At 39.8% G+C, this 14,749-nt stretch overlaps 1 protein-coding gene across 1 annotated transcript in view; it reads right to left on the reverse strand.

The window, feature by feature from the left end:
- The window catches only part of LOC100565626 (microsomal triglyceride transfer protein large subunit), a 42,906-nt gene that overhangs the window by 9,918 nt on the left and 18,239 nt on the right, over nt 1-14,749 (reverse strand). The window contains exons 9-15 of the mRNA XM_008106651.3: nt 12,930-13,098; nt 11,277-11,384; nt 9,075-9,287; nt 6,870-7,084; nt 5,140-5,240; nt 2,942-3,063; nt 1,670-1,894 (exon numbers count right to left, since the gene is read on the reverse strand). Coding sequence (XP_008104858.2) covers nt 1,670-1,894; nt 2,942-3,063; nt 5,140-5,240; nt 6,870-7,084; nt 9,075-9,287; nt 11,277-11,384; nt 12,930-13,098 — 1,153 coding nt within the window. The remainder of the gene's footprint in view (nt 1-1,669; nt 1,895-2,941; nt 3,064-5,139; nt 5,241-6,869; nt 7,085-9,074; nt 9,288-11,276; nt 11,385-12,929; nt 13,099-14,749) is intronic.

Raw genomic sequence — 14,749 nt, forward strand, 5'->3', positions numbered from 1 at the left:
TCATTCTTGTTTTGAATTCATGATGTTGCAGAAATTAGATGCGAAAGTGATTCTGTGTACCAGGTTTAGTCCAGATCTGTTGTCGGCTGGGTTTAGTGCACTCTGGATCAGGGTGAACTACAATTTCTATAATCATGGTCAATGCCGACAAAATACAGCAGTATGCTCAGTTAGTCATGGGGGTTCTCTGTGCCAATTTTGGTACCGGTCCATTGTTGGTGTGGGTCACAGTTTATCTGGATGCTGGTGAACTATAACTCCCGTCAATCAAGGTCAATATTCCTCAAACTTCTCCGGTATTTTCTGTTGGTCATGGGGAGTCTGCGTGCCAAGTTTTGTTGAGATCTGTCATTTGTGTGGGTCTCAGTGGTCAGTTGAAGTTGGAGCTGAATCCCATCTTTCATGACCCATCCATCTCCTATCAGCACCAGGACGTGACGTGGGTAATGGGGTGTCTGTGTATCAAATATGTTCCAGGTCCGTTGTTCATGGGGGTAGCAGTGGTCTGATTTGGATGAAGGTACTGCAAATCCCACCATCCATGGTTTGTCCTCCCCTATCCGCACCAGGATAGGGTGCAAATAGGAGAGGGTCTGTGTGCCAGGTTTGATCCTGATCTGTCATTGGTGCAAGTTGTAGTGGTCTGTGGCAGGTGAAGTGTTTGAAAGTACTGCATGTCCCATCATTCGTGGTTCTCCCTTCCCCAAACTCATTATTAAAATGATCGACCGACTATTCTGCATCCACAAACATACACAGGCTGTGTGTATAGATAGATAGATAGATAGATAGATAGATAGATAGATAGATAGATAGATAGATAGATAGGGATATATAAAATAAGAAATTGTGTGCACATGTATGTGTCCTTTCCAAGACAGTGTTGGGGGTGGGATGGATTTGGCTGGGGAGTGTGCATGGGGGTTTGGGGGTTTGGGATAGAAGGGGAACTCTAGCTTTTATTTGTTGTATCGTAATATTTTTAAATCTTTAAATCTTAAATCTTAATTCTTTGTTTAAACACCCCCCCCCCCAGGTAGTATTGTTTTTTTTAAGGTAAGAAATTGTTGGGCTTCTACCTTCCCCATTTAGAAAACCTTTTAAAAGTTGGTGGGCTAAAAGGGGTCGATATGTTCTCCATGTATGACGATTTTCACACCTCTAGCCCTAAAACTGAGGGGAGGGTGAAGCCCGATTTTTGGAAACGGCAAATGAAAACAAAATCGGGGTGAAACAACTGAAGCAAAACAAAACGGATAGCAATTCCATACAAATGCACAAGACTTGCATGTTGTAATTGTCCATCTGTAACTGCAAATACAGGGGAACCTACATACTCCCTTTTTCGGGGACCCCTGACAAAGGTTCTCCTCCTATATAGTGTTCTCCTCCTATATAGTGAATGAGAAAGCTAATCCAGGTGCACAATATTGTCATTCAAAAGATACAGAGCCAATATCATGATTTCAACCTTCTCCAACATTGTTTTCTGAAAAGGCATTGAATTATAATTCTAGTGGATTATGGGAGTTTTGGATAACACCACTGTACAGTAATGTTGAAGTCTGTACATCCATTGAGTGGATCTGTCCCCAGTGGATAGTTCAAAATATACTTCCCTCATGACGATTCCTCATCATTATCTCTTGCAATAATTTCTATGTCATACCTGTTGATGATCCATCAGTAACACATTTCCTTTGACCACACTTGTGGGTTCCCCGGTGCTCATAAGGAACTTTGACATAAGGTCTGCATATCCTTGAAAAAACACAATGGGTCGCAACTGAACATCAAGCAAGACAGCAGACATCCCTGCCATGAAATCGTCCTCCTCATCAGCTACGTCACCTCCTCCCAGTATGCCTTCAAAACCTTTTGCTTCAAGGACTACCTGGAATACACAGAAACCAGAGAGCAGGATGCACAAGAAGTATCGCTTCTTTTTCATTGGTAAATCAGCAATTCATGTATTCTTTTCTCTTTAAAGCCTTTAAGGTCTAACAAAACTCTCTTTAAACTCTAACAAAAGAGCTCACTTTCCTATTAAGGTATAACCTTTTAGAAGAGGGAAACAGAGTCAAGGAGGTGTTTTCTTGCTGTGTTTACTTGAAAGGAAGAAAGGGTTCTCTATCTTTCTGAATAGCTTTGAGAAAGAAAACACAAGGACAGTCTTCTTTACTCTGGTTTGAGATGATAATTCCCATCATTTCCAACCATGGACTCTGCTGGTCGAAGTTAATGGAAGTTCTATTCCTAAATATCTGCAGTCCCCAGAGTGAAATACTGTGCATCGTAGAATAAATGTAGTTTGACACCACTTTAACTGTCATGGCTCAATGCTATGGAATAATGGGAGTTGTGGTTTCATGAGGCATTAGTTGGCAAAGAAGGCTAAAGACTTTGTAAAACTACAGTTCCCATGATTCTATATGATTGAATCATGGCAGCTAAAGTGGCATCAATGTGCATTAATTCTACATTGTAGATGCATCCATTTAGCACATTACAGACAAAGTCAGGTTATTTAACATCCTATTAACTTGGAATGGGAAAATGAAGTGCACATTTTAACCAATTAAGGCCAGTTGAAGAATGTCAAGACAACCTGTTCATTGTCTGTCCTATACACAGTCAGTTCAGGTCTTGAATCAGTAAAAGCAGAGAAGGGTTGAGCACATTTTGGAAAACACCACATTGCCTATATTGGAGGATCTGATTGTTCAAGATGGAATCTTGGAATCAAAAGGTTCAAATCAAATCTTGGAATCAAAAGGTTCAAATCAATCTTGGAATCAAAAGGTTTGAAAGGGGGGGGAATCAAAGGAGCATCAGGAATTGTATCTATGACCAAGGTGAAATCTGAAAAATCTATAAAACCGATTGAAGCAAAACCAAAAGAACAAGACAGAATGAAATCAGTGATAGAAAGTGCAAATACCTGGGCTGCTTGGAGCTGGTGGCTGTGACTAAGGATATTGAAACTGGTGGTGCTCTTTCTTAGGAGACCCGTGCCAGAGAACAGCAATTCCAGACCAAAAGTAGAGAGTGAGTCATTAGTAACTGAAAAGAGAAAGAATAAGAGAGAGTGAGATTGTGATGAGGAGCGGGGATGGAGAGAAGGAGGAAGAAGTCCATATGAAGATGTATGAAGAATAATTACAACAAAAGGAATATTTTTTCAAATGTTTTCCTAAATAAATTGTTTCATATTACAAAATGTTGAGTCTATTGTACTATGGCACATATGGGCTGGGCTGTAGCACAGCTGGTAAATCACCAGCAGTAATAAGATCTACCAACCGAAAGGTGGCCAGTTTGAAGCCCAATCGGGGTGAGCACCTGACTGTCAAGCCCAGCTTACTGTTTAACTAAGCAATTTGAAAATAGCTGTAAGTAGAGAAATTAGGTACCGCAAATTGCGGGGGAGATATTTTATGACACCATAAAGAACAAGAGCAGAAATGTGGTGACCAAAAGGAAAGTGGAAGGAGGAAGTTCTGATGGCTCTTTGTCATAGAGAATGGAGCAGCAGCACCCCCGTGACTGAATAAGCTCAACCTCCAAGGCACCAAAAACTGGACTTCAAAACAACATACCTCCTTTCTATCAGTTATTTTCTGTCCTGCCTATCCAAACGGCATTGAATGCTTCCCGTGTATGTGTACTGTGATCCGCCCTGAGTCCCCTTGGGGAGATAGGGCAGAATATAAATGTAGTGTTGTTGTTGTTGTTGTTGTTGTTGTTGTTAAATGGATTCATGTCAAAGAACCTCTGATTTAACTAAAGAGCACTATGCTTGAGAAGAACAAGAGGTGAGATGAATCATAGACTGATGGAGTTGGAGACCACAAGGGCCATCCAGTCCAGTTCACCTCCAGGAGGAGTTCTACTTCAAATTTTAGGCTGTGGAAGGAACTCTCAGGAAGTTTTAAAAAGTAAAATGTTTTATGAATTTTTCTTGTGATTAAATTCAAATAATACAGCAGGGCAATGTAGCATGAAATCAGTCAGTTCTTTTTCAAAAGCAGTATATTTTAATACCACTTTTTGTGGTTTCTCTTCTTAAAATACTAGCAGTCCTTTGTTGTTGTTGTTGTTTTGCCATCAAGTCATTTCTGACCTATAGCAAGCCTATCATAAAAATTACCTTATTTCTTGACATGGGCAAATTGTCAACTCCTATATTCTCTGGTGAGCAGAATTGTGAACAGGCATTCTTGTGATGCTTGTAACTGTTTTCAATTCTCTTTGCTTTTTAATTGTTCAATACTTTTGTGGTTTAAATAGTTTTACTTTGATCTTACGGTATACACTTCTAAATCTGTTAATATGGGACCATGATCTAAAGTTTTATTTTTATTTTTATTTATTTTTTTAAAAAACAATAGCAAGAACTTTCAGGGTGCAGAACTGGGGAAATGTCTGTTCCTGAGAAACTATTATATGTGGTCTGACCTATCTATGGCAGCTAGTGATTCCCATTGTATATCCTTGTATATCCTGATCACACGCATTGTACTATGGCAACTGATCTTGTTGAGTATTGTGTACGTGGCTGTTTGATATTCTGATGTTTTATTGAAACAGTGTTTTTAACTGTTATTTTGTACTGTTTTTATGTTTTTACATTGATGGGTCATATGTATTGTGTCTATGGCCATTGTCCCATATGTAAGCTGCCCTGACTCCCTCTTCGGAGATGGTGGCGGGGTATAAGAATAAAGTTGTTGTTGTTGTTTTTGTTGTTGTTGTTATTATTATTATTATTATTTCAGCAGTGAATCTATTCTAGGTTTTGGACAGCTTTAAAGGGGCTATCAAAGGTGCTGAATCTATTGAACGAATAGATTTCAGAACCATGGACAAGTCCTTTAAAATTTGGATTGAGACCTGGAGGGGACTTACTATACAACTGGCACAGCAAGTGCCAGTCACGATTGTCCCCTATGTCTGCCCAAGGGCCCCCCTGAATTGTTATCCTAAGATTGTAAAATTAGACTTTATTTGTTGAATTCTTGCCTTCAAGCATCAGATGTTCTAATATACTGTTTCCCCGGCTGCAGAATGAGACACTCTTTAAATAAAAGGCCACTGTTTATTCCACTTTCCGGAGGGAAGATTTTAAAAAATATTTACCTGCCAGTGTTCTCAAGAAAGAGATGGAGCTGCCAACATCAGTTGAGAAGAAATAGTAATTATTTATCTGTGGATCTTTCAGCACATCTTTGATAACCTGTCTAGGATCAGGAAGGGACAGAAAAATGTTAATATGAAATGAAAAGATGGTAATGGACTTGTTGTATCTACAGTAGCACAGCAGGTTTAATCACTAGCTGCAGGAAATCTGCTGATTGGAGGGTTTGGCAGTTTGAAGCTGTGGGTCAGGATGAGTTCCTGCTATTAGCCCTAGCTTCTGCCAACCTAGCAGTTTGAAAGCATGCAATGCAAGTAGATCAATAGGTACCACCTCAGCAGGAAGGCAAAAGGGTGCCCCATGCAGACATGCTGGCAAAACACAATTGGAAGTGTCTATGGACAATAAGCTCCTTGGCATGGTAAAATGGAACAAAAGCACCTCCCCATGGCCAGAGTTGAGCATCGCCTCCATTTGCTGGCGATGAAAAGGGGATGGCCTTTACCTTTGTCTGTGTATTGTATGTTCACTGTGTAAAAGACACTGAATGTTTGCCTTATATTTGTATACTGTAATCTGCTGTGAGTCCCTCTGGGGAGATTAAAGCGGAATATAAATAAAGTGTATTATTATTACATGTGAGACCAATTTATATACATATTCAAAACTGAGCTGGCATTCTGGATAGTATTCTCGCTAGTATTTTAAGATACAGAGTGGAATAGGTATGGTCTCCCCAATGAAGAAAATATGCTATATTCTAAAAAATAAGGAGAGAGGAGAACTTTGTTTTGCTAGTGTAGTTTGTTTTTTCTTGCTGCCATGGCCTATTTTCCTGATACCTACTTGTGTGTGCATGCTTTCAAGTCACCTGTTGATTTCATAGGGTTTTCTCAGGCAAGGAATAGTCGATTCTGCCATTTCATTCCTCTGAAATGTAGCCTACAGCATCTGGTATTCACTGGGGATCTCCCATCCAAGTACTAATCAGGGTTCATTCTAATTAGTTTACACGAACATATTATGACTTTGGAGAATTTCATCCAGTGAATGTCTAAGGATTTGACTGAGAAGGACTAGGCAAGTCAAATGAAGAGGAAGTGACCAAGTCTTCCACACAGCAGAGTCCACATGAGCAGATGGTAGACTGGGGAACAGGGAAGAAACATGCAAGCTGCCCTTTTCAGCAACCCAAATGTAGGCTGAAGAGCCTGGAAAAGTTAGTTTTGGCATTCCATTTTGGACACATTTCCATTACCCCTCTCTCAATTAAGCTCAGAGAGAATGCCATACATTGATATAAATAGAATTTTCTACTAATGATATTGTGCAATTCTGTATAATAACAAGGAATTACAAGTGCATGAATCCTATTACAGTTGAAAGGTATGTTGCTTGTTAATCATCATGAAGTATCTGTTTAATCATTGTTATATGGAAAGCTGACCTGTGTAAACAGAGCTAGCATGAACATTTGTAAATTCTTCAGATTCAATATCACCTTACATTTCTGCATAAATCATAGATGGAAAACATAAAACCCTACACTTGTTGTTGAACTTCACTTCCCATTAGGGCTTATTGCATCCCATCAGTGCTTTACCTCCCAAAGTAAGCATCTCAGGGAATGGGAAAAGTATAACTTTGATCTCTCAAAGATCTTCTATTAACCACAGGAGACAATACTGGATAAGACCACCATTCTGATTATGAAGTAGAACAAGGTTTCTACCTGTTTGGATGATTATGGGAGTGTACAATGCCTTGAATTTTTGACAGTAGAAATCTTGACATTTCTGGTTCAATTTCTCGGGTAGCCAGCAGGATATTGATGAAGTCCATTGGTGTGGGATCATTGTCCAACAGGATTTCTGCAGCAGCGAGCCTTGAAATTTTGGAATAAGGCTTCTGTACTTGATGGAAAATGCGCTTCATTGCCATTTTAACCTGGTGTCAGAATTGAAGAATTGAATAGATTTCTTTTAGTGTGACAATTCTGGCAAATGGATTTGTAAACAACAACAACACTTATATTCTGCTCTATCTGCCCGAGGGGACTCAGGGAGGATTACAGAATACATATACGGCAAACATTCAATGCTGTTATACAATTAACAAGGACAGACAATACATAAACTGAGGTAAAGGCTTTTCCCATCTTTTCTATTTCCATTATCTAGAGCAGCGGTTCTCAACCTGGGGTCCCCAGATGTCTTTGACCTAAACTCCCAGAAATGCCAACAGCTGATAAACTGGCTGGGATTTCTGGGAGTTGTAGGCCAAAAACATCTGGGGACCTCAGGTTGAAAACCGCTGCTCTAGATAATGCTCAACTCCGTGCTCGACTCCGACCATTTTTTTTGGGGGGGGGGTGCTGTCACTCCATCTTCCATGCTAAGGAGTTTTGGCATCCTTAGACGTCCTCCCAATCAAATAGTTGGTATGTTTTTATGGACACTTTTTATTACCTCCCTGCTTAAAGCTGTAGCTATTTATCTACTCACATTTCTGTTTTCGATCTGCTAAGTGTGCAGGGAGCTGAGACTGATGGCGGGTGCTCACTCCGACTTGAGCTTGAACTGCCAGCCTTTCAGTTGGCAGGATTTTCTGCAGCTAGTGGTTTAGCCCACTGTGCTAGTGGTTTAGCCCCCCACTAGCGGGGGGGGGGTTAGGGGTTCAACCCCCCCCCCCCCCGAAATTTTTCAAGTTATAAAAAAAATCTTGTTTACTCATGAATTTTAACTGGTTAACCAAATCCCCATGCTAAGTCTATGAGATGCAAAACATTAAGAGTCCCTCCAGGCACTATCTCAAGCAGATATTGACAGGTTTGTAGCGAGGAGGGGTATGTGCTAGGGGTTCAACCCCTCCCCCCCCCCCGAAATTTTCAAAACCCCTCCCGAAATTTTTTTCTGGCTACGGCCCTGCTAACCCCTTAGTTTCTCTTCAGCTGAAGATCATTCATAGCCAGAGCTTTCTGCTTAGCATGCTAGGTTTTTTTTAAAAAAAATCACTGGGATTAATGTGTATGTATGTGTGAAGTGGGCTCTTGGTATCCACTAGGGTTTGGATCTAGACCACCATCCCCTGTGGATACCAAAATCCATGGATGTTCATGTGCCATTACTGTATATAGAATTGCATAATAAAATGTTGCCCCTTATATACATTGGCAAAATCAAGGTTTGCTTTTGGGATTTTTTTTTAAAAAAAATATTGAAGTCATTGATGACTGAATTTATAGATGCAGAATCTATACCTAAGATACCTAAGGCACAGGTTTCCCCCTGACATTAAATCTAGTCATGTTTGACTCAGGGTGTTGGTACTCAACTCCATTTCTAAGCCAAAGAGCCAGCGTTATCTGTAGACACCTCCAAGGTCATGTGATCCGCATGACTGCATGGAACGCCATTACCTTCCCACCAGAGTGGTATCTATTGATCTACATTTGAATGTTTTTGAACTTCTAGATTGGCAAAAGCTGGGGTTAATAGTGGGAGCTCACCCCGCTTTCCGGATTCAAACCGCCAACCTTTTGGTCAGCAAGTTCAGCAGCTTAGCGGTGTAATCCGCTGTGCCATGGAGGCTCCCATGGAGGACCTACTGTTGTTAAAATCATGCACAAAACATACCTGATCACTACAAAAAATGCACAAAAGCATTTATATTCAAAATGCATCTTTCCCCACTTTCTCCCATAGAAAGAACTAGAATGTTTCATTAGAAACATTGGTTAGTGTAGCATGGTGATGTGAACAATGGATTACAACTGTGGCCGCTGACTGGTAAGTGAGGATTGTGTGGCGGCACATTGTGCCAGGATTTACTACATAGGTATGTAACTGCCACAGTTACATAGTACTGTAGTGCATGGAGGATCCTAATCCTTTAAAAAAAAGTAAAAGTTATTTTTGAAGCAAGAATATTCCCATACCGTGTTTGAGATATACTGTGGGGAATACCTCTGTAGTGCGGATAGTGCTGTGGCTGAAACATCTGCAAAGCCCTCTTCTGCATAATACAGGAAGGTAGGGATGGATGACGGTATCAAAGCGCTCTTCAGGGACAACAGATTAATCACCTTCTCAGAGACTTTTTTGGTGCTTTTGAGGTTTTGCACCAGTGTTTCTATTTGAAGCCTTACTTCCTATTTTATTTGTGAAGAGGAAGCAAAAGAAGAAAAAGGGGGAATTAATCCAACATCAACCAGAATCCAGGGGCTTTGCCACATTCTATAATTATAGCACTTTAATTATGATGGTTCCAGTCAATGGGATCCTAAGATTTGTAGTTTGGGAAGTAGTATTTTGAATTATCACCTGAGAAATTCAGTGTTTCACCAAACTATTAATCCAACCATTCTATAGCAGTTAAAGTGGAATCTTAGGACCATATCACATTGGGATATACTTTATTTCTATTAGTATGCATCCCACATTTTTGGGGTAAACAGTTTATTATAGTTATGGTACATAACAAAAGAACAAATCATACCAGATATAGTCAGGTAATAATAATTTTGATGTATACATGCATATCAACGTTAGTCAATCAACCAGTTAATTCTGACACTGAGTGCATATTATTATCAGTAACTTAACTTAAAATATACAGTCTTGCTATTTCTACATGTTATCCACTATTTTCAATCTAAGCTTTCTACTCATTTAATTTTTTAAAAATATAAGAGTTCACCATAACATTCAAACAACAATACATGACGTGTTACACATGACAGACCATACATGCACCCCAAACTCCTATCCCACACAAAATAAAACCTCTTCCCCACACCCGTTCACCCTTCAATATGACACTGGATGCTGAAGCACTATGAAGCCTTTAAGCCAATTTATCTATCTTTGTTCATAGTACAGTACAGTAATCCTAAATTCCTAATGGAGCTCCTCTATGTTACTGACTCTCTATTCTGATATCCTACATTTTTAAAGGACTGGCTGCACACTGTATTCAGATGAGATGCATACGACCCCATCATACCTGATTCTTATGTTTTAAACAAGCCATGCCAAACTAATTTTATCTCTTTTTTCAACAGAGTTACAAGCTTGATAGATGCAGGGAATGTTGTGGATGTAGCATATCTTGATTTCAGTAAGGTATTTCACACAAAGTCTTCTTGCAAGCAAACTAGTCAAATGTGAGCTAGGCAATGCTAGTATGAGGTGGATCTGTAATTGGTTAAGCAACCAAACCCAAAGGGTGCTCACCAATAGTTCCTCTTCATCCTGAAAAGTGACTAGTGGGGTGCTATAGGATTTGGTCCTGGACCCAGTTCTGTTCAACATCTTAGTAATGACTTGGATGAAGATTTAGAGGGCATGCTTATCAAGTTTGCAGATGACACCAAAGTAGGAGGGATAGCTGATACTCCAGAAGACTGGATCAGAATTCAAAATGACCTCAACAAATTAGAGCGCTGGGCCAAAACTAAGAAAATGAATTTCAACAAGGACAAATCTAAGATGCTACACTTATGCAGAAGAAATGAAATGCAAAGATACAGGATGGGAGATGGCTGGCTCAATAACAATTCATGTGAAAAAGATATTGGAGTCTTTATGGACAACAAGTTGAACATGAGCCAACAGTGTGATGTAGCAGCTAAAAAAGCCAATGGGATTTTGGGCTGCATCTAAAGGAGTATAGTGTCTAGATGGAGGGAAGTCATGGTACTTTTCTATTTTGCTTTGGTTAGACCACACCTGGAATACTGTGTCCAATTCTGGGTACCATGGTTCAAAAGAGATATTGACAAGCTGAAAGGGGTCCAAAGGAGGGTGACTAAAATGATCAAAGGTCTGGAGATCATGAATCCCTAAGACGAGCATCTTAAAGGTTAGCCTGCAGAAAAGAAAGTTGAGAGGAGAATCGCACGTGCAATTACTCAGTTCCTGCAATGTTTTGCGGACAGATTCTAATGGATTACGTATGGAATGGGTGAAACATCATGTGATAGGACCCATTTGGAATTGTGTTCAAATAGTCTCAGAAATTGAGTATATCCCAACATGAGAAGATTCCTAGTGCTATAATGATAGAGAGTGAATGGATACCAGGAAAGGAGCAGTTGAGAGGGAACCCAAATAAAATAAAAGAAGACTGATCTACTCACCTGCAAGCCACACAGTTTCATTTGACACAACTTGCCAATGAGACTGCCAGTAACAATCATTCCTGTTTCCCGGATACCTGGGTCTAGATTCTTCTCATTGAGCTTAGACTGAAAGAGAATGGGGAAAAGGTTATAGTAAAAAAAGGTTGCACAAATATATGTTTGTGCATATCTCTATCTGATGCTAAGCAATTCCATCTTGAGAGGATAAATTCTGATATGATCTGAAAAAGTTTAATGCAAAAGATGAAGCAAATTTATTCTCTATTGCTTCAAAGGAGAAGTGTAGGATCAATGCATAGAAACTGTGCAGTAGCAGACTTCAGCTAAAAGCTTAGAGTTGTTTGATAGCAATTACGTTTCCTTTATTGAAGGTATTCAAGCAGAAGCTAAACAGTCATCTATTAGGGATATTGTAGCTGCACTCCAAAGTGGTGATTTTTATGTGCAGGTTCTCATCCGGCTCTGAGAATCTGTGTAATGTGGTCAACGAACCCAAAATGTTGCTAAGGTTTCCCCAAGAAGAACTGGTTCATACCTATGTGGGTAGCACAATTTGACTGTAGAGCTGGGCCCTAACTTGTATCATTCACCACCAGAGATGTTTCCTATGGCTTGGCATCAGTGGACAGAGCATGTGTGGCTGTAGAGTTAGCTCACATGTTACTCTGGCAACTGATGGAAATAAATTCAAAAAAATCACTAGAGTGCATTGCAAGTTTCCGGTATTTCAAATGCATTGTTTTTTTATTTTTTATTCTTAAAAGTTTTAAAACTAATGTTATGTTTTAGGTATTTGTACTATTTAAGCCTCCTTGATTCCCATATGGAAGAAAGGTGGAATATGAGTAAAATAACAGATCATATTTGCATTTTATCCTTTGCTGAAGCAGAATAATACTATATTTGTCCCATTTTACTTTGGTAATAGCTCTGTTAGGAGCCCCTGGTAGTGCAGCGGATTAAACCACTGAGCTGCTGAACTTGCTGACTGAAAGGTTGGTAATTCGAATCAGGGAAGCAGGGTGAGCTCCCACTGTTCGCCCCAGCTTCTGCCAACCTAGCAGTTCCAAAACATGTAAATGTGAGTAGAACAATAGGTACCGCTCAGGGAGGAAGGTAACGGTGCTCCATGCAGTCATGCCAGTCACATGACCTTGGAGGTGTCTATGGACAACGCCGGCTCTTCAGCTTAGAAATGGAGATGAGCACCAACCCTCAGGGTCAGACATGACTAGACTTAATGTCAGGGGAAAACCTTTACCCAATAGCTCTGTAATGCAGCTTGAATATGATTTTCCACAGTGAAATCTAAATCTCTGCCTATCTGAGAGTACATCTACACTGTCGAATTATTGGAGTTTGACACCAGTTTAACAACCATGGCTCAGAGCTTTGGAATCCTGGGATTTGTAGTTTGGTAAGGAACCAGCATTCTTTATGTAGAGAAGACTAAAGATCTTATCAAACTACAGCTCCCACTATTCCATAGCATTAAGCCATGCTAGTTAGAGTGCTGCCAACCTACATTAATTCTATAGCATAGATGTACTGAAATGTACATACATGCATTAAATCACTCATAAATAAAAGGAGGTGTAAAAATGATGGTTCACAGGATGATAAGAAATGAAATTAGAAATGGATCCTTACTAGCACCAATTGTAAAAGCTCTTTCGAAGGCCGAGGGGAGAAGGCAGCAGCATACAAAAACTTCTCCAGCAAAGGTGCTTGCTTTTTGTTTCTAAAATCCAGGAATTCAGTTAGTGCTGTCAAGGAAGCTGTTGACTGGGCAGCTACAGCAGCCTCAACATAGAAGGATCTAAAAGTGAAGCACAGACAGAGGATAGAGGGGTGCAAAAAGTTATTCTTTATCATATCTCCTATATTTTATCCTTTGGGGGGCGGAAAAGCAATGTCTTTTGGATATTCTGCCTCAGTTTACAAAGTAATTCAATCAAGCTGGGCTACTATAGACCATCATTTGGGAGCAGCATCATTTGTTGCTCTCTTTGAGTGAAGCCAGTCTGTTTTTACCACACTGTTCCTATTTAATAGTTTTCAAAAACTTTTGCATTTTGCTTTTAGCCACTTTGAGTCCCCATTGGGGTAGATGAAGTGGGGTTTAAATAATAATGTTAATAATAATAATAATAATAATAATAATAATAATAATAATAAGTAAAACAAGCAGTCAAAGAAGAACATGCCCTGGCAGAATATGTAAAGCAAAGTGAAGAACCTGCTTTGATTGAAGTCAAAAATCAGGAACTCCTCAAAGCACAGCAGACAAAGAATCAGTACAAGAAAGTCGCACTACAAACTAGAGCTGACAACTGGCACAACAAAACATTGCATGGAAAGTTCCTTGACAAAATTGAAGGAAAAGCTGATAAGGAGAAGACCTGGCTATGGCTCACGAATGGGACCCGGAAGAAGGAGACAGAAGGCCTGATCCTTGCAGCCCAGGAGCAAGCCATCAGAACAAATGCAATTAAGGCCAAGATCGAAAAATCAGCTGATGACCCAAAATGCAGACTGTGCAAGGAAACCGACGAAACCATTGATCATATCCTCAGCTGCTGTAAGAAAATCGCACAGACAGACTACAAACAGAGGCACAACTATGTGGCCCAAATGATTCATTGGAACTTATGCCTCAAGTACCACCTCCCAGGAGCAAAGAACTGGTGGGATCACAAACCTGCAAAAGTATTGGAAAATGAGCACGCAAAAATACTGTGGGACTTCCGAATCTAGACTGACAAAATTCTGGAACACAACACACCAGACATCACAGTTGTGGAAAAGAAAAAGGTTTGGATCATTGATGTTGCCATCCCAGGTGACAGTCGCATTGACGAAAAACAACAGGAAAAACTCAGCTGCTATCAGGACCTCAAGATTGAACTTCAAAGACTCTGGCAGAAACCAGTGCAGGTGGTCCCGGTGGTGATGTGCACACTGGGTGCCGTGCCAAAAGATCTCAGCCGGCATTTGGAAACAATAGACATTGACAAAATTACGAACTGCCAACTGCAAAAGGCCACCCTACTGGGATCTGCACGCATCATCCGAAAATACATCACACAGTCTTAGACACTTGGGAAGTGTTCGACTTGTGATTTTGTGATACGAAATCCAGCATATCTATCTTGTTTGCTGTGTCATAAAATAATAATAATAATAATAATAATAATAATAATAATAATAATAATAAACTTGTCTAATGTGGATTATTAGCCGTGTTGAGTACCCACAGGGAAAAAGGCAGAGCATAAATAAAGATAACAACAACAACAATAATAATCTATATCAATAAAATGCAATGTCCGTTTGTGGGCACCTCATATCTCCCAAAATACTACACCGATTACTATACAATTTGGACACATTATAGCATTTGAACTGATGAGTTTTTTAAGATACTCACATATTTACTATCACAAACCTGTCACAACTGAGACAGGTAA

This window comes from Anolis carolinensis, chromosome 3 (genome assembly GCF_035594765.1).
Source record: "Anolis carolinensis isolate JA03-04 chromosome 3, rAnoCar3.1.pri, whole genome shotgun sequence".
In the NCBI taxonomy this organism is placed as follows: domain Eukaryota; kingdom Metazoa; phylum Chordata; class Lepidosauria; order Squamata; family Dactyloidae; genus Anolis; species Anolis carolinensis.